This window comes from Fibroporia radiculosa (assembly GCF_000313525.1).
Source record: "Fibroporia radiculosa TFFH 294 genomic supercontigs, scaffold215, whole genome shotgun sequence".
Lineage (NCBI taxonomy): Eukaryota > Fungi > Basidiomycota > Agaricomycetes > Polyporales > Fibroporiaceae > Fibroporia > Fibroporia radiculosa.
Genome location: NW_012133183.1, coordinates 17,277 through 40,113, shown reverse-complemented (window position 1 = coordinate 40,113; position 22,837 = coordinate 17,277). Strand labels below are relative to the sequence as shown.

Here is a 22,837-nt window from a genome sequence, read left to right as displayed (position 1 = left end):
CACCCCCGTTGCTATCCCCCACTCCCCAGCCCCCGCCCACCTCAATCACTCATATTCCTCCGTCTCCATGTCTCCCCCATCCAATCGCTCGTCCCTAGATACCCTGCGCTCGATACATGAACGCGGCCGCAGCATACACACGACCACGCCACCCCAGTCCCTCAAGCTCCCGTCTCTGCCAGCGTCGATACGCAGCTGGTTTGGCTCCGAGGACGGCAGGGAAAAAGAGAACGTGCATCCGCTGCTAAGCGAGGAAGACAGGCGCGCAGACGCACAAGCCGAAAGAGAGCATATCAGGAAAAAGTGTGCGTATCCTTCTGTCATTCACTCCCGAGGCAAGGAGCTCCGTGGCTGACGAATCTCGTGAAACTCAAGACTTTGCCCCGAAGAACCCCGTTGTATTTTGTCATGGTCTCCTCGGCTTCGACACCGTCACCCTCGGGCCCTCCATCGCTCCTCTGCAGGTTGCCCACTGGCGCGGCATTAAGGAGGCATTCGAGGCGAATGGCGTCGAGGTGTGCACATTCCCTCTCCTGCCTAGCGTGTGCGGTGCTGAGCCATCTGCCTCGTGTAGGTGCTCATGACTCGCGTGCCGGCCACCAGCAGTCCGATTGACAGAGCAAAGGTGCTCGTGAAAAAAATCGACGAGGCCTATGCCGGGCGGAGTGTCCATCTCATAGGTAAGCATGCTCACGCGTCCCGGTGCTGGAGTGCTTATGTGGACTGTAGGATACACGTTGTAGGACATAGCATGGTTCGTCTCGCTCTTTGTTGACGCGGACGAAGTGCTAATTTTATTACTCAATGCGTCTATTAGGGTGGCCTTGACTGTCGGTATCTCACCACGCACCTTACTGATCGTTCTTTCCGCGTGCTGTCTATTACGTCCATCTCCACGCCTCACCGCGGCTCTTCTTTTGCGGACCATTTCCTGACGACCGTCGGGCCATCGCGGATGCCGTCTGTTCTTTCTTTGTTGGATCTTCTTCCGAACGGCGGCGGAGACGGGAAGGCGTTCGAGTTCTTGACGGTAGAGAGCATGCGGAGATTCAACGAGCGCACGCCTGATGTGGAAGGTGTCAAGTACTTTAGCTGGGGTGCTCTGTATGAGCCCGGCATGATAGATACGTGGAAGTCAGTGAGGTCGATGGAATTCCGACGGACCTAGCTAACGTTTATTTATATATAGATGGCCGCATTCCGTAATTATGGAGAAGGAAGGCCCCAATGATGGACTTGTGTCGCTGAAGTCGGCGCAATGGGTAGGCCTTATGAATCAGTCCTATGTTATGGTCAGTGCTTACACACGAGGCTGTTTAGGGAACGTATCTCGGTACGCTTGAAGGCGTGAACCATCTCGACTTGATCGGATGGGTAAACACGGCGCGCTACAAGTGGGCAGAGATCATGGGGCGCGAGGTGAAGTTCAAGCCCGTCACGTTTTATCTGGGCATTGCGGATCATCTCGCGCGTGTTGTGGAGGGACAGGCGCAAGGAGGGCAAGGCAAAGGAGAGAATAGAGGTGGGAAGCGAGAGAGCACGCCGGAGAGGGAGGAGCGAGAGGAGATCGAGAGAGAGACGGAGCGGGCAGCGATGGCGGACAGCCTTGGGAAAGGGGACTCTTTCGTGAGAGGGCATTCGGAGGATAAGGGAGGGAGTGGGGGTCGAGCACCGCACAGGCCGACGAGGGTGTGAGTGTTGTGTACCGAGTGAGATAGGATACCCGTTGAATATAATGCTAGTCTTTGCTAATGATAATGTTCTTGCCCAAGGTCTGCAATTCAAATATTGAAGTGTGGGCGCTCGGGCCGATCAGACGAGTGATCGGGTGATGCGATGAAGTCACCATCGATGGCGCCGGCCTCTCCGCCGGTCCTTTCGTTCTCCCACTCACCCCTCCTCCGTCTCCCCTCTCTGCCAAAAAATGAGCCTTGAAAAACTTTCCGTGAACAGAGCCTTTGGCGGCGAGCTCACAAAATACAAATTCAAGGTGCATCCACACAACGCACGTCCGTCCCCATACCCTGTCTGAACCTCGTCCCCTCCGTCTAGTCTGAGGTCCTGGGAGGCACATTCGCCCAGTTCAACCTCTTCCTTCCCGCAAATGCCGCCTACGGAAAAGTCCCCGTTCTCTTCTACCTTTCCGGCTTGACCTGCACGGAGGACAATGCGTACGCTCGTCTCTCTGCGAGCTTATCAGCGGCGCCACTCACCCTCGCCGCAGGACCCAAAAGGGCTGCTTCCTGGGTCCTGCCGCACAAGAGGGCATCGCGCTCATCTTCCCTGACACGTCTCCTCGTGGCGCGGGCATCGAGGGCGAGGCCGACGACTGGCAGTTCGGCGTAGGTAAGCTGCGCGTGCTCTCGCAGACGAAGCCGCCTGATCCTCGCGCGGCCGCGACGCGCAGGTGCGGGCTTCTACGTGGACGCGACGAACCCCAAGTTTGCAAAGCACTACAACATGCTCTCCTTCGTCACCCGTGAGCTCCCCGAGGTTGTGCAGGCCGCAGGCGTCCCTATCGTGAGTGCCGGGAAAAATTGAATGCGTCAGGTACTCACGAGCGAACGTGTCTCTCCCGCTTCAGGACTTCACGCGCCAGTCGATTTTCGGCCATTCCATGGGAGGCCACGGCGCCCTGACGATCTACCTCAACTCGGTGCTCAAGGGCACCAAAGTGTACCGCTCCGCCTCCGCCTTCTCGCCCATCTCCAACCCGACCAAGTGCCCTTGGGGCGAGCGGGCATTCACAGGCTTCCTCCAGGGTGGCATCGAGGAGGCGCGGGACAAGTACGACGCGACGGAGCTCATCGCAAAGATGAGCAAGGAGCCGCTGCACATCCTCATCGATTACGTGCGTCCCCCTCTTGGCTCTTGTCTCTTCTCTGCGCGTGCTCTCGCAGGCGCTTGGTAAGGCCATGAGAACGCTGACTGACTCGGCGTGCGCCAGGGCACGGGAGACAACTTCTACAAGCAGGGCCAACTCCTGCCAGAGAATTTCCTCAAGGTTGCCCGGGATGTCGGATACGACGAGGTACAGGTCCGCGTGCGAAGCCAGGAGGGCTATGACCACAGCTACTATTTCGTGCGTCAAGTTCTGTCCTCGGATTTTATTCGGCGATGGTCTTCACACCTAGAATTATAGATTTCGACATTTGGCGCGGATCACATTCACTGTATGTTCTTTTTGCCGTATCTCGTGACCGAAAATGACTCACCGGTCCCCATCAAAGTCCACGCGAATTTTCTTAAGGCATGAACATGAGAGAAGGATCTGCGCATTATAAGGCCAATACTGTGCTCATCTCAGTCTGTATCATCAGCAGATTATGTCTGGGTTGAAGCTGTGCTCGTTGTATTATAGTATGCAAATGGACAGAGAGAGAAACGCGACAATATATGAGAAGTCCGACTTATTCTTGCTATGCTTGGCTGCAGAGTCATACAACCCTTCTGCGTCCGTGGGCGATGCGAGTAATCTGCACTATATCAGACCGCTTAATCACCGCAGGGGCATGACGGAATAAATTGCTTATTTCACGAGGAGCATGATAGTCACAAAATAGCATATCGATGGACAGCTAAGAACTAGGGTCCGAAACAGCCGCCGTACAAAAGATAAACAGAACAGAGTATCAGAAGGAGACTGGGCGCAGAGGGAGCTGTAGAACGTGTAGTTTCCATTTCTGCGGCCGAACCAGATTGATAAGTCCAGACAGTGATTTGCGGCTAGCTAGATCCGACTCGTTCACGGTAAGCATCATCAAGTTCCGATTGTTCACAGGTGAACCATTCGTTTTGAAGAGCTAGGTGCACCGTCGCGCGATGTAGAGGCTCATATACAAGCAGATTGCTGCACAGGAGCTGGGCTAATGGCACCAAATTGCCAATGAGTGATATAATGAGTTCCACAAATTTCTGATAGAAAGGACATCAAATGATGTAAATGACACATAGCGTACCGTGGGGGATAATGGACCAGATACACGGCGGGAATTCAGGGTCTCCATGAACAATCCTCTTTTTTACGATGCGATCGCTCTGCACGGAGTTTTGCGACAAGACCGATACTTGGGAGGCGCCGTCAGGCATTTCGGATGGACAGTACGAATACCACGCCGATTCGCCCTCTAATCTTTCATAATCGAAGGGGTGACCGCCGCTAGATACAGTCGGCTGAGCAATCCATCACAATAAGTGATGTCGGAAAACATACGCTAGCATGATATACATAATAACCCCCGCACTCCAGCAGTCGGCCGGCATACCTACATAGCCAAGATGCTTGTGGTCGAGGGCGAGGATGCCTTCTGGAGGGAGGTACGAGACCGTTCCACAGACATTGAACGTCTCTTGGTAGGCTTTAGGACGGGCGAGACCGAAGTCTGCAATCTGAATCCGGGGATATGGGCCGGCAGTGTAAAGGAGAATATTCTCTGGCTGCGATCGTTGATCGTCCGAGACAATTCAATGTCAGCTTGTCAAACGAACACAAGGGGAAGTACACTGAACTTTAAGATCTATTTCACACGATACGAGGAAAACCAGTCAGGGGATATATAAAATTGTTTATCACTGACAACGCACCGCGATGAGAAATTAGCCGATCATGAAGGTACTTCAAGCCTTTGAGCAGCTGATACATGATGTACTTGGCTTCTCCTTCACAGAGTCTGGAGTTTTCATGACCAACAATGTAGGAAAAAAGATCACCACCGGTACACAGCTCGAGGAAGATGTGTCTGCGGGTAATGATAGGTTATGTCTTCCCGTGAGGAATGATTCACACTCACAAGAAACTACTATCATGACGAGCGGCCCATACGCGATTGATATTGGGCTGAGAATCCGAACTTAGCACGACTCAACATAAGAATAGAATGGATCTATAAGCTCACATGATCGAGTGCAATGAGGATGTCCACTTCTTTCATCACTTTGTCTACCTTGTCCTGGCTTTTCCTTTTGATCGTTTTACAGGCTACCTGCCTATATGCAGATGCATCCATGGCTAGGTGGACAGTTGCAAAGCTTCCACTCCCAAGACAGTGAGATGTCACAAGATAACGGCCAATACGCTTCAAAATCGATCAAGAACACGCAATACATAATATCAAGGCGACTGACCTTGGTTCTCAACGACGGCGCCGTAGGCGGAGTTGGATCAAAGATGTTGGCCTTCTCTGCAGTCGCTTTCTGCAGATGTACGCATTCAAACTCTGGCAAAATATTTAGTCAAGCGTCGGGAGAAAATTCAGCACGTCATACTCTGGGAATGTGGGATCTGAATTATGTCCCCGTCCATCAGGAGGACTGAGGTTTTCCGGACCTTGTGCCCGTTCAGAACAAGCCCGTTGGTAGACATGTCCTAGACATCGAATATTCAACACAAGACCTGCCGTAGAAAGACGTCTCTCACTTCACATGATACCAGTACTCCTCCATTGCTTGGACGGACGCTGTTGTTACGGCATGAGATCGGGGCTCTAAGACCGCGGACTTTATAAGCATACTTACGCATATAGTTTGCAGTGGAGACTCGACACCACGAGGTCGGATATAACATACGAGCTATAAATGCTCCATGAGTTCTTAGGCCACTCTTTTCCGAGCCCAACATACCAAGACGGATGTCTGCCGATCGTGAGAGGTCGGTCTATACTCAATAGGAGTGCTTTGAGAGCAGGTAAGGTGTCATACAGTCCGTGCGAGCCGAGAACAGAAGGATAGAACATACATTCCTTGAGTCCGGTTTTGTTTACAGTGTGTAGTTTGGCGCATATACTGGATGAATCGACCCATTCTGTAGACTGAGGCATCACAGTCCAATCCGGGAGCGCATTGTGTCCGACTGTGTCGGATGATGAAGAGGTTGAAGGCATACTTGAGCAAAGCCGTCGAAAAATACACGAAAGACACAGCAGAATAACTTGAGGAGGCTTCTAGACGAGAAATCGTGGAGCGTGATTCGGAATCCAAAGGTGATTGGCCCAGAAAAGGCGAGACACTTCAAGAAAGTCAAATGCGACCCCGACGCGTATTGACGCGTCCTGTCGTGACACCTACATAACCTGCTCGCGATTCGCCGCGTGGTATATACTGTAAAATTAAGTATGAATAATGCCTGTACTCAGCTCGCAGACTATGCACACAATAGTCATTATCAGTACACTGTCTACAACAAGTCTATAGCTACACAGCTAGGCTACAGTAAAATATACCTGCTTCCTGGCTTCTTCAATCATATCCTCTACCACTCCTTTGCTTGACTCGCTTCGGCTTTTTGTGATGCTTTTTGCCTGCACTGACCATCCCACCACCTGCATTAGTAAGTACAGCAGCTATTCTGGCCTGATTCTCCGTTACGGGAGAGCCATCATCAGCTATGGCGTTCTGATGAGGGTAGATTTGCATTCGTGTGACTTCTTGTCCACCCCGGGCGGATCCACGCACTCGCGGACGCAGTGCAACCACGGAATCATTGGTGAAGAATTCCTCGTCAATGTTATGGGACTTTGTACTTGGGATCGGGCCGCTACTCGAGGATGGCGGAGCAGCACCCGATCCGAGCATCGGAGGTATGTTACCTTGGGCTATGAAAGTATCAGCGCCTTTCACGACGCGCGTCAAGGGCGCGCGTTTCTTGCCCAGGACGCGCTTCAGAGACAGCTCCCTGGTCTGTTCGTTAAATTCTTCTTCTGATACGCCTGGGGGTGGATGACAGAACAGAAGCTTGGCGTTCACGTAGTCCTTGAGAATATACCTCGCCGCGCGCGCCTCGTCTGGATTGCCCTGGCCTGAGCGCATGAAACCTCTTGCGACTGGCACCGGACTTCGTTCAACAATACGTGACGAGTTTGGTGACAGGACGTACTGGCATAAGGTATCAACAAGTCTTCAGGCGCCACCCCGCCGTCCCAATCATCATCTGGTCCTCTTGTCTTGATTGCTAGTCCATAAGTTGCTTCCAAGACTTCCCGTGGGATTCTCTTCGCAACTAAGGCAATGGGTCCGGTGTGTTCCCTCAGCTGATCAATCGGGAGGACTCCATCGCATACTAAATCCGCCCGCGTAGTAGTAAATTGCGGAAAGACCAGACCCGGACAATCACATAACATCAGAGTAGGTGATAGGTTTATTGTCTGGAAATGTTTGGTCTTTCCGGGCGTTGATGAGACGCTGACTTTCTTTTCGCCCAAGAGGGCATTAATTGTGCTTGATTTACCCACATTCGGGTATCCCACAAGACCGACTACCAGCTTTCCAGGATGCGCACCCGTGGAGTCGGTAAAAGCTGATAATGAATAAGCGATCACCATGATATGGGTTGAATTAGAGACTGCGTACTAGTCAAATCAGGTGCGGCCTTGACGAATAGGTCCTCAAGCTCCAACACTGACAGAACCTTCGTCCTCGGATCTTGTGTATCTGGGGTATCTTCCTCAAGGGAAAACGCAGATCCAACGTCGGACTCTTCCGATTGCAGCTGCTCGTCCGACGAGCATGTGGGGGGATTGTCGTTATTTTCAGGAGACATCTCCCCATCTGAGGAGCTTGATGTATACCCTTCGTCTTGGTCTCGGTCATACACTGAAGGCGCGTCCACGACTAGTGGTTCTCCCTGGCGTGCTAGCTGCAAAGCTGCCGCATTGGCTGCGGAGAAAAACGCATATCGTACTCCTTGTTCATCAAAGTAATCAGCCCATACACGTCTAAGGGATTAGAACGACATAGCCTATTAATTTCTCTACCCCCAACTACCTATTATGAGAGACTCACCTCTGCTTAGCGGTCAATAGATCCGATTTATTGATCAATAACATATTCCTCCTCAAACCCTTGCCTGTACCCTGCTCTCCTTCCGCTCCTTCCACGTCTTGCACATAAAATTCTAGATCTTCACACCTGAACCGGAGAGGATTTCGGGCATCAACAATTTGGACAACCAAATGCGAACGTTCCAGCACCCGCCAGAGCTGTCGCCAGACTTCCAGATTACGCTCAAAAGGTGTGAGAAGAAACCGGTCTTGCTCTTGAAGCCTAGTCCCGGGTCAAGGCCACGTATGTTAGACGCACATCACGAAAGCGGCTAGAGAATGCGTACTCTGCCAATCCTCTCCTCCATTCCAAAAACGCATCCTTCTCTTGTCTGTCTAGCTGGGTCGCAGTCATCTTCTTGGTCCAAGGAGATCGTCTAGGTACCCGCAAGCGCCTCCTATTTTCCTGGTGTCTCTGAATTGTATGGCGCTCTTCCTCTTCAGAGAGTAGATATGAGTTATGGTGCACTCCGGAAGAGGAGTTAAGAATTTTGACATTGCGGCGTTCTTTGAGAAGCGTGAGATATGAACAGAGGAAGAAAAGAAAAGATAACTACCTGCAGTAAATTGAGTCCCCGCTAGTTGTGCGGTGTTCAAGAACTCATCCAAATCACGCTCTTGAGTGATTGATTGGAGGCGTGATGTAGGATCGATATCGGTAGTATACTGTGTACAAAAAAAGAGGAATGGGATACATTGGTTGAGAAGTAACTGGTTGCCTATATACGTACAAGTCCCGTCTCTCGTGCCCTATGAGCATCCTTGACCTTCTTGTTAATGATTGCACGCCCAAGCCCGCTTGGGTTAGGATTTCGCGTCTTCGTAGGTGCCTAGGGCATTATTGGAGTTCAGTCGTTACGAATATGCAGTAACTCCACGAACCATTGGGTCCAAACAGTGTGTGATGCTAGTGTCCGGCCGGGAACAGAAGTGCGTCGTCCTGCACAGTGCAGATCATGATCAGGCTGAGAGATAACCGCCACTTTTAGGTCATGTGACTTGCGTTCAGATCGAATCTAAGATGCGATCAACAGCTATGATTGAACGGCTGAACGATGGATTGAAGTCGAATCGTTATCCAACTTTCAGATTTTAGCTGCAGCCCTACAGACTTGAGCGGAATGCAGGAGGTGATTATGCTATTGTGGATTAAGCTCGGGTGACAAACCCTCGCAGGGGTGTCACGACTTCTCCGCTAACTCCCGAGGGGACGTTGCTATTCTACGGCATCGAGTTCTTGTTTGATTCTCTTCCCAGACTTCACACGCTGATTGGGCTTTAGGCGTAGCAACACCCATATAGAGTATATCCGATGTTCGACGCCTTGAACCGCTTCTGGTGCACTCTCTCATGATCTTTGATCCGTCTCCCCCTGCTGGCAGAAGATCATTCAAACCACTAAGCAGAAACTCATCGTCTCACCATAGTATTATCCTGCGAATGCCAAGCTGCCTTTTTGCGATTTGAGGTCTCAATTAGCAAGAAAAGTGTCCAGTTCTTGATCGAAATGACTACCAATTGGGTGCGTGCTGTTCCTTTTTGCCTCAAGTACAGCAGAATGTCCAGAGGGATGAAATAGCGATCAACTGTCACCGTATGTGATATTCTGGGATCTCATCCCTGTGTGTAGACATACATGAGTGAATCTCCGCGATTTGTCCGCTTCGTTACCCTCTATCGGTTGCCAGTACTTAATTGCCAATGAATATCTTAACGACAAGGTATAAAAGGACACTTACTTCGACAGAGCACCTTCATCGAAATTTTGGTAACAGTCGTATCTTCATCATGAAACTCGCGACAGTCCTTCTGGCAGTAGCTTCTCTCGCTATCGCGCCCCAGGCGGTTAAAGCACAATTCTCTACTCGTCTCGGTGGTGTCAACACTGCAGGATACGACTTCAGTGTCGTGAGTTCCTCTGTCACTAGCCCAACTATTGTATGCCGACATTATCTCCATTGAATAGGACACTAACGGCGACTTTTCGGGAACTGGTGTGTTCACTATTCTCTGCAGCAACAAGCGTACAAATCTCATGTCACTTAGGTACCACTCCTCCAGCATCTCAGTACACTCACTTCTCTGGAGAGGGCGCTAACCTCTACCGTATTCGTAAGTAAGATCACTTTTAATGCATGATGCATGCTCATTGGCATCGTTCTACCTCTTAAAGCTTTCGGTATGCCTGGAGACACTTGAAGTCCTCGCCATGTCATCTGATTACTCATCCTAGCATGGCAGCTGATGACCCCCACTCTCGGTGGAACTATCAACTCGAGTTTCTTCTCTGAGTATGATACCACTGTCCAGGCCGCGTTGGATTCTAGCTCTGGAGCATACGTTATCGTTGACTTGGTATGTGGCTGCTTATCGTTTTGCCGTCCGTCCGGTTTTGATGCATTCATGAAGCACAACTACGCTAGATGGAACGGTGACATCATTGGCCAGGGTGGCCCGACTAATGCTGAATATGCGTCAATCTGGACTCAGCTTGCGCAGAATTACGGCTCTGACGAGCGGGTTATCTTGTGCGTATATTTCTTCAAAGAATTCAAGTTCATTTAGCTCAAAGTTCCTTAAGTGGTCTCATGAATGAGCCTCACGACCTCAATGTTACCGAGTGGGTGGCCTCTCTGCAATACGTTGTAAATGCTGTTCGAGAAGCCGGATCTACCAACTATCTCCTGCTCCCCGGATCGAGTTACTCGTCGGCTGAGACATTTCCCACTGAAGCTGGCCCTTACCTTGTTGGCGTCACAGATCCTCTTGGCGGCACTGGAAAGCTGTTGTTCGACGGTTAGTGAGGCCCTTGACATCCACTTACTCTAAATTCATTGCATTTTCACAGTTCACAAATATCTGGATTCTGACAACAGCGGTACTCACGCTACTTGTGTCACGGTTCGTATGGCTAGACTCGTCCGCGAGATGGGATGCTCATACTTCTGGGGGAGGTGGATAGAACAACGTCGATGTCCTCGAAACCTTGGTTAGCTTTCTCCAAGATAATGGTGACCGCCAGGCAATTCTGAGCGAGACCGGTGGAGGCGAGACTACCAGTTGCTACACTGAGTATGTTTCCGTCCGTCATTATTGGAGATACAACTCATTCTGCTTCAGCGTTGCTCAAGAGCTTTCTTACGTCAAATCTGCTTATCCGACTCTCGTCGGTTTCTCCATCTGGGCTGCGGGCGCCTTTGACACTAGCTATGTCCTCACCGTAACACCCTGGTCTAACGGCACTGACCAGACACTCTGGACCGAAGCCGTGAAACCATACCTCCCGTAAGAAGCTTCAAGGATTTGAATTCCATAGCAAGAGGTTGAACTGTGAAGGTTTATTTGGGGCTAGGACGTGGATATAATCGGCCGCGGTCGCTGGTGTATTGAGCTGGCTGTATTCTTTCAGAGCTTATGTTATTATTCAAGCAAGTTTTGATTGTTACTATAGCCGACTTCATCCTTGACGTCATCTTCGCATCGCACGAAACAATCACTGCAGGAGGTTTGATAAATTTGGCATGCTCGGACGCTGAATTACGGATATATGTTAATGTTATCCAGAGTGCTGCTTGATTGGCGAGACCTGTCTGTGGAAAGTACCAAGTCGATTAAGCTACATGGTGCTTCAAGTCTTGTCTGCGGGGTCAGGGGAGCGGAGGATTAGGCTGGCGAGGAGTTCAGCTCCCTACAGTAGCTTCAATAAGTGGATTCAGGACATGTCCTGATCTGTCTCATTTGCATCTTCAAAGTTCGCGACTATCAAATTCTGCTATCACCCGACGTGGAATCCACGCCCAGACTCGATATTCCTGACGGTGAGTGCAAAATTAAGCATTATAATAAACTCTGGTCTCGTACGTCCTCGATATCTGTATTTAGGTACAAGACCGGTAAGCCTTACGTCTCACTTTGAGTTAATCCAATTTTTGACCCTCTCGGACCTCAGGTTTACATTACTGGATATTATGATTTTCTGTCGGAGAAACCAGTAGTCACTTATGACCTGGGAGCACAACTACTGCCTCATCATTCAGTGACAGAATATATCCGATTTGTGCATCAATGGAAATCAGCCGAGGGCCGCCGCGCCTGACCGCTCCGCCAAAGAAAGCTTTAGCTTTCAGCCAGTGGCAGCAACATGTGCCTGTCGCAGAACTTGCCAAGTCCAACGGGCTTACAGTCAAAGATACTATGCCATGGTCTTTGAGGGCACTAAATATTGATTGGACGACTCCACCGTCATGTCTCAGCCTTCCACCAAGAGTAAGTAGCTTCACGTAGTCTTAACTCGTATAAATCTGAAACCTACTCAATTTACGGCCTATCACCTTATCATAGCGAATCTCAATGTTCAATCGTGGATGGTGTTATTCCAAAAGCTAACGGCTGACACAAGTGCAGTCAATCATTCGCTCCCGCGACTTATCACATTGATGCTCTAAGACTATTACAATCTTCAGGGAACTGGCAGATTAGGTCTCACTAATTCGATGGTAAGAATCGAATGGTACAATAGATTTATCTTCAAGACTTACCAGCATCGATCCAGAGAGGCTGATCAGTGCCATTGGCGTTAGGAGTCACGGACAAGATATAGTCGGTGGCAAACGCGCCCGCGGCCCAGACAGAGAAGCCGACCAAGCTCGGGTAAGCAGACTTCACGTAAGCCAGTTCTTCTCCGAGGCTGTACGTAGAGATTCAATTAGTGAGCGCAAGTATAGACTGGGAGAAGTAGACGCACTAAAGTTCGCAGCTTGCAGTGTTACCTCCACCTGTCTCACTGAGAATAGCCTGACGGTCGCCGTTCTCCCGGAGCCAGCTGACGAGAGTCTCTAAGACTACGGTGTTGTTCTGGATGGCAGATCAACACTATATACTGCCTGCAGTTCGGTACCTACCGTGACACACTCGGCATGGGTACCACTGTTGTCGTAGTCGAGGTACTTGTGAACTATGCATCTGGTCAGATTTGGACTAGATAGCATGAGAATGCTTACCATCGAAGATAAGCTTCTCCGTTCCACCAAGAGGATCAGTGACGTTCAGCAAGTAGGGACCAGCTCCAGTAGGGAACGTCTGAGCAGAGGTGTAGTTTGACCCCGGAAGGAGTAGGTAGTTCGTGGCACCAGCAGCACGGATCGCATTTACAGCGTATTGCACGGATTCCGCCCACGTGGGGATGTCGAGGTCATGAGGCTCGTTCATAATCCCACTGGAAGCGTTTGTGTTAGTTCACGTGGCGTTATTCAAGATTGACTCAATACATACAAAAGCAGCCGGTCATTGTTGCCGTACAGTGCGGCAATTTGGGACCAAATTGAGGCATACTGCTCGTTCGTGGGACCGCCCTGGGCAATGATTTCTCCGTTCCACCTGGCATAGTTGTGCTGCAATATGGCATCAGATGGGTACAATCCAGCAAATACATCCTACGGACTAGATCAACAATTGCGTGTGCATTTGGGCTTGACGCCAACGCAGCCTGCACCGTTGTGTCATAGTTCTCGTAAAAGAATGTCAAGTTAATAGGTCCTCCCAAAGTGGGCGTCATCTCCTGCCAAGCTTCGGATGATGTGAGTACAGAGAGCGCGCCAGATGATTGGTTCTAAACTTGTGACATACCGAAAGCTGTACGAGTGTTTGGCTGAGATATTATTGCGCAAACGTCAAAGGCAACTGTAGATACATACGAATGCGATAAAGATTAGCTCCCTCATTCGAGAAGTGAGCATATTCCCAAGCAGGAGGAGTTTCGGCTAGTAATCTGAATGAGTAGTCAGAATATGATCGAGATATGAACACGCATACCGTTGTTCGTGAAGCTCCCGTTGGTGTACTATTGAGGCAATGGTTTCTGAGGTCACCCCAACGGACATAGAAGAGTGTCGCTTACAACCGTGAAGTCATATCCTGCAGTGTTAACACCGCCTAGACGGATAAGCTGGGCTTTCACAGCAGTGGCAGCGCCCAACAAAGCGAAGGTAGTGCCCGTATACTTCATCTTACCAAACTACTTCGAGACCAGTGGTGGGGCCGACTAGATGGAACTGCGACCCTTTAATATGCCTCTTGTACAGGGACCGCTTCTCTGTCAATCCCGGAAGTATGTGGACGGACAAACTGCGGGGATTACAAGCCCATGTGCACAGAAGTTGTATTTTGGGATCCATCTGATGGGCAACGCATCCTCCATTACTAGGAAAGCTCAAATCTGAGTAGAGTAACTATCAGATCCTTTGGAAATAGCGCCAGCTTAGAGAATAAATGTGGGGGTCAAGCAGGTCAGCGAGCAGAGCATTTACAGTAGAAAGACTGGTATGCGTACAACACTGTTGGGTGCTCGAACGATCATATGAAGAAAACGAAATTGCTTCCGTCAGGTGGTATGGAGTATTCTCGGAGAGGAATTCATTTCTTCGGATGTGACGGGCTTAAAAAAATTTTCCGAAAGACCCAAAAATTGGAACCTATCCCACTAGATAAAAGTTTCGGGGACGCCGAGATGACATATTGGCCCAGGAAATCCTTCACATTCTTCGCAGGACAGGTGGAATTCGTCCAGTCAGACGACGTTCGGGTAACCCAATAAAACATGATTACACAGGAAGCCTGCCCTATGGAATAATAGTGCCCGATGAGCTCCAATAATGAACATGCTGACATACCCGGGAGAGCCAGACAAAACAGGCTCTATGCGACCACTGACTCGGACAGATGAACGACGTTTTGCCGAGTCATATGTGTGTACAGTGGCCTTGTGTTGCGCCAACATCACGCGAAACACCGCTCGTGGATAATTTACCAGCTGTGTAGACTGTCGGCGCCAAGCGAGTCCTGCCGGACTCATCACGAACGACTTGAATTCTTTATAGGGCAAGAAATCATACAAAACAGAACGAGTAGCAGGTACATAGCACGAGCATGTACGAATGTGAAATGTTTCTTCAGCCTTGAAGCCTGGAGCTTGTAGTTTGTTGTAATTTGCTTGGAAGTAGGCCTGGAGGGGCTCATCAAGAGTTACTCGCCGGCGAATGACAGTGACTGATAAGATGGTTGCCGAATTCATACGCGACAAAGTGACTGGTGCGACAGAGCGATCACATGAACGTTGAAGAAGCGCCAGCTACATAGCCGTAAACTTCCACAGCTCTGAGCTCATGTCGGACTACACGAGGAGGGCTCTTTCTCTCTATCGAACATTTCACCGTCAGATTCGTTTACTTCCTACGCCATATTTACGGTACTTCTTCTTCTAGTGTTCCATTGTCCGTTAGTAATTGCTTGCTCAGCCAGTTCTTCAAGATCAAGCTTGGAGACGATGTCCGTGCCATTCTCAAGACTACCAGAGGAGATCTTCAAGGTAGGAAATTCAAAAGAATGGAGAAGGTATCTAGAGATTTGATTCTAGTGCATGTCATCCCTTATGTATTATGTTGCAGGAGTTAGCGCGGATGGAACTAGCGAACAGAGGTGTAGCAAAAAGATTCGATCACATCTTAGATCTGGCATATGGACGTAAAGGCAAGCTCAAGTGGGAGCTCATGAATGTATGAATCTCCTTCATCCTCAAAGTGTTACAACTTGATGACGGTGCATAAGTCCATTTTATCAGATCCTACTGCTCCCCTCCCCGAGAGAATAATCCCGACGGTCGAAAAGTCCCGTCCTCCTGTCTATTCTGCCGAGCTGAGTGCGCTCCTTATGTCCACATATTCTCACAAGAAGAAGCCTCTTACACGCAACGCCCTTCGATCTCCACCGACACTACCAGCTCGGGCAAATCCAGAATCTGATGCTGCTCGGCTCCTAGGACCTTTGAGCAAACGTCGGAAGGTAAACATTCTCTGGAGGTTTTACACCGATCAAATACAAAGAGTATATCCACCACTGCAAGTAGCGGTGGAATCAGGTTCAGCCGGCGAGACTCGGTATCTCACTGATCTAACATCTCTCAAACATGCCGGCATTCGAGCGGTTGGGATGCAAAATCAAGACATACTTCAGGATATCCAATCATTAGCTACACATCACACCTGCTTAGCGAACTCCCTGGAAGACCAGGAGGCGGCTTCACCGTCGCCGCTGTCGTCTTCGCATTTGTCACCCCGCTTCATACGCCGGCGGTTTGCTCATCTTCTAGGACGTCTACCAATTCTGACATATCGGGAGGTGCTCGACACCACCGCTCAACCAGGACAGCATGGTGGCAAGTACCGAGTATCCATCTCGCCCTCAGCAATCCACCCCAGCTTGCGCTTCTCTCCGAATCACCTCGTTAACGCTGGTGCTGACGACATCGCCTGGTTCGAGTCTGCACAGTTAGAAGAGAAGATGCGTAAAGAATTCTCAAAACAGCAGCGTGCCGAGCGACTGAGCAGTGGAAATCGGAGCATCTGACAGATTGCTAGGGAAAACAAAGGGTATAAATGCTGACCATATGTTGTTACTTGACCACTAGCATCTCCTTTCATTACGTGACCTCTTCTGTAGAATTCTCCATCTCCAGCCCGTGCAGATCGATCACATACATGCTGTAGTTGCGATCCGTAGCTTGCGCTGCTCCGCCTTCGCTGTGACCAGGGTCAACCCCGCATTGCAGGTCTAGCATGGTTTTGTACTCATCGAAGCTGAATTCTTGTTTTTGACGGATGTCGTCAAGCATTTGCTGCATCATGATGTCAGCCACTTGATTGTCTCATGTCCACACGCCAAAGAAGAACACAAACTTGGGGTGATATCGCAAACAGAGAATAGTATCGCTTTGCCCGCTCAAAATCTGCGTCTTGGTTATCTTGCGTTATCGTCTTAATATTCTGCTGCAATGCGAGCATATTCCTCGTCATCTTCTTGATTCCAAACGCATTCATTGTGCGTATGTGTCGTGCATTTGAGATCAGAAGTCGTTCCAGTAGAAGACCTAGACCTTCGAACATATACCTTTAAGGTAATCAGTATAGATTCCGATGCTCACAAATGTGCGCACCGTCGCTCTTTCCCAGGAAGGGCAGACGAGGCCCACTCATCACAGCGACCCAGCTCAATATTCAGATCGATAATATTTGGGTCTGGCTCGCTGACTTCACGCTCCGTCTTGTAAACACCCTATGAGAGCAGTTGAGAACAAGAATAGACAAACCCGATTATCAGCACTGACATGTTTCAAGGCAAGGTCCAAATGATGGATGGCACGGCACCGAACATCAATGCGCAGGGTATAAATGATTAGTTCAGCCAGCTGAACAAACGTCATATGGAGGGCCTGGAATCGCCTGCAAACACGCCGAATCAGTACATTATACAAGAGTTGTTCTTATGTCACTTACATCGCCATCGCGGCAGAAAGAGGGAGACTCAATGGTTCGTTTGCTTGAACTGGAGCAACAGCCGGCAAATAAGGCGTGTATGGTGTTACCGCGTTTACAGGCTCTAACCTCATCGGAGTTGTGGGAGACAGGGCCACATCGGGCGCTGATTTCAGTACATCCAACTCCCTCGCAAACCACGTCTGTTGGTGCCATAATCAGATATACGTGCTGTCCTGGATTCTGTCAAAAACTTACGATACTAGTATAAAGACCAGCTAAAGCGGATAGGTTCCTGATTGAGAGTATCAAGTCCTGTTTGTCAATTGAACGCTCCGCGAGAAAATTCTGTTCAAGGTGTGCCTCCTGTTGGCACAGCTGGATCCTCTTTGAGACAGTATTGCTATCATTGACAACGCCGAATAACCCTGAAAGACAAGTGGCAAGCTCCGATTTCTGCGCCCACTGTGCAGCTAGAGCAACCCGGGATCCCGCTTGGGAAGTACCATCCTTGATGGAAACCAAGTCATAGAATCTATCACTGCACCGCTGATAGAATTGTCCGATGACAGTGAGGATAAGACGGGAATAGTTCTCACGATGGAAGGGAGTCGTTCGAAGCATGGCACACAGTGAGTTTATGAGCGCCATGACCTGCACGCTGGCCTTGGGTTGCAACCTTGAGTAGAGCAGCAGATGAAACTATACACCACCGACCTTGACAAGAGGCTCATGTGACAAAGCGAGCGATGCAAGATCGGGTTCGAAGGCATCAGGCCCTAGATCCCGCATTAGCTTGATTTGATCATCACATATCAGCACACATACCGGTCACGGTTTGATGAAACAGTAAGGAGACTTTGTCTTCGAGTTGGGGCAAGTAGACGTTAAGCACGAATTCATCTAACACGACACTCGACGCCCGAGCAGCCTCAAGGCCGGATGGGAGTACGCCTGAAATACGATCCAACCACGCAAGGGTAGGCTGAAAGAGAATACTAACATGGAAAGCATCTGGGTGGACTAGGACTCTGTGGTGTTGACCGGTACCGGCCAGTCGATCGTCTGTCCCAACTGCGGATAGTGTGGCCTGAACAGCGCTATCAGCCGAGCCCTGCACCAAACCCGGCACAGAGTCCTTCAATACACGAGTCAAATCATCCTCATGCTGCTTCAAGACTTTCATAGTAGACTTAATGTCTGTGTCCGCAAAGCGGAAGACCGACTGTCCGAGGCTCGGTGAGCACATACCAGCATCTTAAAATTTTGATACTGACTTTGGTCTTGTCCCGATTGAACTTGCCTTCTCTCAGAACTTCGTTGATAGACGAGATAGGATTACGACCAGATACCGTTCCCTGCTCCTCGTCAGTCACATAGTCGCTGATCAACGTTCGGACCTACGGACCTATTAGAAACCAGGCAAGTTGAACAGATAGATGGAACAGACCTCTGCTTGCACTGGCATCCATACTTCTGCGAGAGGAAAGAGAGACCCGGGCTTTGCTCCTGATGAATCTCGAAAATCCCGCCTCTGGATAAACCACGTGCCCGCCTTTAGATGAAAATCCTCTATGGAAATTGGCGATGTGTAGCTCACCGATCCAATCCGATTTGATACTTCGTAAACGACCCGCAGGGCCTGTGTGACTGCATCAAGTTTGGAATATAGCGTCCAGAAAAAGTCTCGCAAGGTCTCTTGATCGCCCTGTTTTGTAGACGATTCGAGAGCAGTTAAGCGGATACTAGCAGCTTTTAATGAAGGAACTCGGCCGGTGATGCCAATAGCAGACCGCGGCGCGCCTGGTACGATTGTGACTCCAGGTATGCCAGTGCCGAATCCCATTCCACCGGAGGGCATCGCGCTGGTGGTCAACATAACGTCTTCCAGCCTTCCACTTCCCGTACCCGACATTGAAGCCAATGCGGAGCCTCTTCGACCAAATTCAGCTCGCTCTTCAACTTCATCTAAAGTAGCTTCCACCAAAGTAGAGATTTCACCCGGAAGTTTCTGAGACACAACATCTAGTGCAGTCCCAAGTTTGCCAAGTACAGCCAACGATTCAAGAACTGTTTCAATGTAGGAGAACGAATCTGCCTCAGGATTCCGCGCAGGAGGTTGAAGTGTGTTCGGAAAGAAAGAGGTTGTGATACCGGGTAGGGCACCATTGAGGGAGTTCGATGATTGTCCAGTTGATAGCCCTATGGCGGGAGTGCTGCCTGATGCTGCTAGTCCTACACTAGAAGAATCGGGGCCATGTTGCTCAGTGATATCAAAGGGCGGATCATTGGGGCGCAAAGCAAGTTCGTCGAGGAATCTGGCCAGCCGCGTTGGCTTAGATCCTGGTCCATTAGGACTTGAAATAAGGGGAAATGATGGCTTTAATCTTGGAGAAAGTAGCTCCTCTTCTTCAAGGACTGGAACTGGGGAGATTTTACTCAGACAGCATAAAATCAGTCGCTATATACGCACATGCTTGTTGACCAGGTGTATACACTGCCCAGCGAGATTCACACCAAAATGATCTAAGATACAGATGACTTTGAAGCTCATCAACTAATATCTCTCTCAGTGACTAAGATCATACAGGATTAAAAATTAAACACATAAAGTACCGCATTGGTAAGACGTACCACTTCTTGAGTAACCAGATAACTTCGCAGGTCGGAGACAGCACCAATGTCCAGCATATCCTGCTTATTGATGAGTTTCAAGCTGCGTACTAACAAAACAGCAGCCTGAAGAAGACGCTTTTCCGATATCAGACTCTCAAGGACGTCTGGCACAGTTCTAAGGCGCTCTCTGTGAACTCCGCAAATCAGCAGCTTCTCGAGATATATCACCATGGTAAACCCACATTTGATCCAGAATCCGCATCATTTCGTCTACCGTCTGGCTTCTTGACCACAATTGGACGAGGTCCGCCCGTTTACTCCCTAGAGTATCTTTGGCCTCCTGAAGAGACGTTCGAGCCTCTCTGACTTGATCTTGCGTAACGCCAACGTGATTCAAGAGCGAACCGTGATGAGGAAGTGCGCCGGCAAAGGCCTGGTAGTATTCTAGGCACAAGTTATAGGTAGGGAATGAATCGACTAGCCCAGTGCGGAATCCAGTCAAACGCACTGTCAACCGATCCTTTCAGCGCTTTGGAAAGCATATCCTTCGTGCGCCGGAAAGAATCCATGTCCTTCCCCAGGGACGAGTCGTCCAAAAGTTGCAAAGCAAGCTCGACAGGATTGAACTGAAATGTAGTGGGGATTACACTCTCTGTTCGCAGTTTGTTGAAGTAGAGACTCACATCATCCTCAGTTACGATCTCCCATTCGCCTTTGATCTCATCCAAAACGGCTGCAAGTGTAGGGCTCAAATTTCAGCATATTTGATACAAAGCAACAAAGATCAACTGATGGACACTGACCGTCGATATCCCCTGCCTTTGCCTTCCCGGTTGCTCTCCTTCCAGGGACTCTGTCTCGTAGTCTTTGTTGTCGAGCCTTCTGAACCTCCAGTTCCCTCTCCCGCTCACGCTCATACTCAGCGTCTATCGGACTGTCATTTGCGAAACCTCTTTTTCTCCCAAATGATTGAAAGGCTGCTACAGCTGCCAAAGATGTTGGAGAGAGATCTGACCCTGGAGAGAGAGGAGAGATTGGTGAAGGAGCTGGCCGCGACCGGTCATTAGACATGACAGACAATGTCGAAGCATTGTTACGTAGCCTGAGGGGTGCGGATACATCGGGGCGCGCTGTGTCCGTGCCCTCTCCCGAAGCTCTAGAGTCACGGGTGATACGCGAGTCGATTGATGCGTGGTCGGAAGCAGAGTGCCCAGAGACTCGTCGTTCCCTCAGACCAGACCTCACGGGTCGTGTTGGGCCTTTGGCTCCTGTAGGAGAGGAAGACACCGTAGAAGTAGTACCCGGCGTGCTCGGACGTGCTCCAGTCGACGAAGCGCGGTCACGGTTTATTTGAAGTGGCCTTACCGGGGGCATGGTCTTGGGAGCGTCGTTTTGCGAGCTGGACGAGACATGAGGACGAGAAAGGTTTTTGGTGTTGCTAGAAGGCAAGCGAGACATGATCCAGACAATTAGAGGTACCAGTGCTTGCTCTGGTCGATGACCAGTTGCCATATAAAGACACTCTTCCGACTGTAGACGCTAAACTGGATGCAGTCGCAGACATCACTCCCGTCGTTTTTGCTGCCCGTGCAGTACAATACGGCAACGGTTCTCCCAGATGGATGCACCAACGCTGCTTTCCCTCATCCTAAATTTGGTGGAGCCGCTCATGTACACTGGTGGTCTGCAAACGTCGCCGAGCCTCCTGTGATTCTTTTGTTTCTACCAGGTGAATGTCGGGTGGGCTTCCCTCGACAGCAACTCTAAAGTCTATCATGCTAACTGAAAATTACAAGGGAATCCTGGATTGATTGAATTCTACACCCCGTTCCTCACAGAACTGCACAAGGAAAGCGAAGGTCGACTCGCTGTCTTGGCTCATGGCCACCTGGGTCACTCTCCCGCAATCGCACACGACAGAAACTACAGCGGTCCATCTAGTACCTGTTTGATTACCCAAGTAGAAAGTGCTATAGAGGCAGTTGACGCTATCAAGTCATCGTTCCCCTTCTCAAGGCTAGTGGTGGCAGGACACAGCGTTGGCTCGTGGGTAACCTTACAGGTCCCGCCTTATTCCTGTGTATTTATTAATGACTAACTCCGAGCTTTATAGGCCTTCAAAGTTCGTCCCACTGATATTGAATCTGTCTTCTTGCTCTTTCCTACAATTTGCCATATTGCGGATACTCCGAGAGGGCATATGCTGTCGGTACGCGATTTCAACATACTGATGATAGTCCCTGATTTCTCCGAAGTGGATGTTCCAGTCTCCCCTTCCTCGCCTTATTTCATACGCTTCGGTTCTCGCTCGTTCACTGCCGCAACGCGTTTTAGCCACTTTATTTTCTGACTGGCCTCAGGTCCAACTGACGGTGCTGCGTGAACTACTGCGTTCGCCTTCAGCTATATATGCCTGTCTTGCTTTAGCGCACGATGAGATGAAAACTATCAGGGATCTGGATGCTGATGTGTTTCAGTCACATCGGCAACAAATACATCTCTATTTTGCGGAGGTCGATGACTGGGTGGGGAGGCATAAGGAAAGTGTGCTACGTGCTTTGGAAGCGGACCCAAAATGTGTGCGTGTAGTTCACGGCCATAAGGACATACCGCACGCATTCTGCATTAGTAAGTGCCCAAAGCTTGTCGTTGCACTGTGGGTTATGCTCATCCATTCTTATCCAGATCATGGCAGGGACGTGGCAGAGCAATGCTGTGCATGGTTGAGATCTAGTGGTTTTCTTTGATCCGAGTCAACTAATAGTAATGGTGTAATATGCCCACATTCTGCATCTTAGTACTATAATATTCATCGTGCAATGTCGCAATTGATACATGGCGATCTACAACAAATAATTGTCCATTTTTCCAGTGGGTGAGACTCATTTTGCAAGTGAGAAAAGGTGTATGGCGTTGGAAGCGCACCTGTCCGATGCCGATCACTACAACAATAATTGATTGGCGCTTATGCTAAATACTTGAAGTTGCATTGTGAGAATTCTAGTCAAAAAGGAAGGCTACGCCCGCCTCGCTAGTCCTGCCACTGCTCTGGTCACGGCGCTGTTTATACTCTCATCTCGCGACGCGTTTCACGTGTCATAC

The 22,837-nt window shown here is 49.8% G+C and overlaps 8 protein-coding genes across 8 annotated transcripts; 4 read left to right on the top strand and 4 right to left on the bottom strand.

Annotated features, from left to right (window-relative positions):
- Window positions 1-67: 67 nt before the first annotated feature.
- FIBRA_00513 (uncharacterized protein) lies at window positions 68-1,695 on the top strand (the record flags this gene model as incomplete). The annotated part of the gene is made up of 7 exons (XM_012322407.1): window positions 68-305; window positions 376-515; window positions 575-680; window positions 744-754; window positions 818-1,134; window positions 1,190-1,262; window positions 1,321-1,695. The coding sequence occupies 7 exons, from the start codon at window positions 68-70 to the stop codon at window positions 1,693-1,695; spliced, it is 1,260 nt and encodes a 419-aa protein (XP_012177797.1).
- A 229-nt stretch (window positions 1,696-1,924) lies between these two features.
- On the top strand, window positions 1,925-3,256 carry FIBRA_00512 (uncharacterized protein; the record flags this gene model as incomplete). Its single annotated transcript, XM_012322406.1, has 7 exons — window positions 1,925-1,990; window positions 2,053-2,171; window positions 2,225-2,346; window positions 2,408-2,520; window positions 2,585-2,851; window positions 2,948-3,082; window positions 3,143-3,256. The coding sequence occupies 7 exons, from the start codon at window positions 1,925-1,927 to the stop codon at window positions 3,254-3,256; spliced, it is 936 nt and encodes a 311-aa protein (XP_012177796.1).
- Window positions 3,257-4,127: 871 nt separating this feature from the next.
- FIBRA_00511 (uncharacterized protein) lies at window positions 4,128-5,879 on the bottom strand (the record flags this gene model as incomplete). The annotated part of the gene is made up of 11 exons (XM_012322405.1): window positions 4,128-4,214; window positions 4,270-4,437; window positions 4,510-4,517; window positions 4,585-4,739; window positions 4,791-4,837; window positions 4,896-5,075; window positions 5,125-5,216; window positions 5,266-5,365; window positions 5,417-5,456; window positions 5,515-5,568; window positions 5,620-5,879. The coding sequence occupies 11 exons, from the start codon at window positions 5,877-5,879 to the stop codon at window positions 4,128-4,130; spliced, it is 1,191 nt and encodes a 396-aa protein (XP_012177795.1).
- Window positions 5,880-6,234: 355 nt separating this feature from the next.
- FIBRA_00510 (uncharacterized protein) lies at window positions 6,235-8,699 on the bottom strand (the record flags this gene model as incomplete). The annotated part of the gene is made up of 8 exons (XM_012322404.1): window positions 6,235-6,818; window positions 6,872-7,291; window positions 7,345-7,709; window positions 7,777-8,037; window positions 8,102-8,321; window positions 8,372-8,480; window positions 8,546-8,644; window positions 8,688-8,699. 8 exons carry the CDS (start codon window positions 8,697-8,699, stop codon window positions 6,235-6,237), a joined length of 2,070 nt encoding a protein of 689 aa, XP_012177794.1.
- A 903-nt stretch (window positions 8,700-9,602) lies between these two features.
- On the top strand, window positions 9,603-11,103 carry FIBRA_00509 (uncharacterized protein; the record flags this gene model as incomplete). Its single annotated transcript, XM_012322403.1, has 10 exons — window positions 9,603-9,722; window positions 9,781-9,808; window positions 9,861-9,926; window positions 9,988-9,993; window positions 10,048-10,169; window positions 10,224-10,342; window positions 10,396-10,610; window positions 10,663-10,715; window positions 10,777-10,886; window positions 10,935-11,103. The coding sequence occupies 10 exons, from the start codon at window positions 9,603-9,605 to the stop codon at window positions 11,101-11,103; spliced, it is 1,008 nt and encodes a 335-aa protein (XP_012177793.1).
- A 1,170-nt stretch (window positions 11,104-12,273) lies between these two features.
- Window positions 12,274-13,818, bottom strand: FIBRA_00508 (uncharacterized protein; the record flags this gene model as incomplete). Its single annotated transcript, XM_012322402.1, has 11 exons — window positions 12,274-12,299; window positions 12,353-12,501; window positions 12,559-12,668; window positions 12,716-12,768; window positions 12,815-13,029; window positions 13,086-13,204; window positions 13,255-13,379; window positions 13,440-13,445; window positions 13,508-13,573; window positions 13,626-13,653; window positions 13,711-13,818. The coding sequence occupies 11 exons, from the start codon at window positions 13,816-13,818 to the stop codon at window positions 12,274-12,276; spliced, it is 1,005 nt and encodes a 334-aa protein (XP_012177792.1).
- A 1,317-nt stretch (window positions 13,819-15,135) lies between these two features.
- FIBRA_00507 (uncharacterized protein) lies at window positions 15,136-16,214 on the top strand (the record flags this gene model as incomplete). Its single annotated transcript, XM_012322401.1, has 3 exons — window positions 15,136-15,177; window positions 15,257-15,364; window positions 15,417-16,214. The coding sequence occupies 3 exons, from the start codon at window positions 15,136-15,138 to the stop codon at window positions 16,212-16,214; spliced, it is 948 nt and encodes a 315-aa protein (XP_012177791.1).
- A 73-nt stretch (window positions 16,215-16,287) lies between these two features.
- Window positions 16,288-21,193, bottom strand: FIBRA_00506 (uncharacterized protein; the record flags this gene model as incomplete). Its single annotated transcript, XM_012322400.1, has 16 exons — window positions 16,288-16,482; window positions 16,544-16,754; window positions 16,801-16,919; window positions 16,972-17,076; window positions 17,141-17,189; window positions 17,249-17,322; window positions 17,378-17,785; window positions 17,837-17,898; window positions 17,948-18,344; window positions 18,397-18,519; window positions 18,570-19,543; window positions 19,593-19,695; window positions 19,754-19,922; window positions 19,978-20,179; window positions 20,244-20,468; window positions 20,539-21,193. 16 exons carry the CDS (start codon window positions 21,191-21,193, stop codon window positions 16,288-16,290), a joined length of 4,071 nt encoding a protein of 1,356 aa, XP_012177790.1.
- Window positions 21,194-22,837: the final 1,644 nt, after the last annotated feature.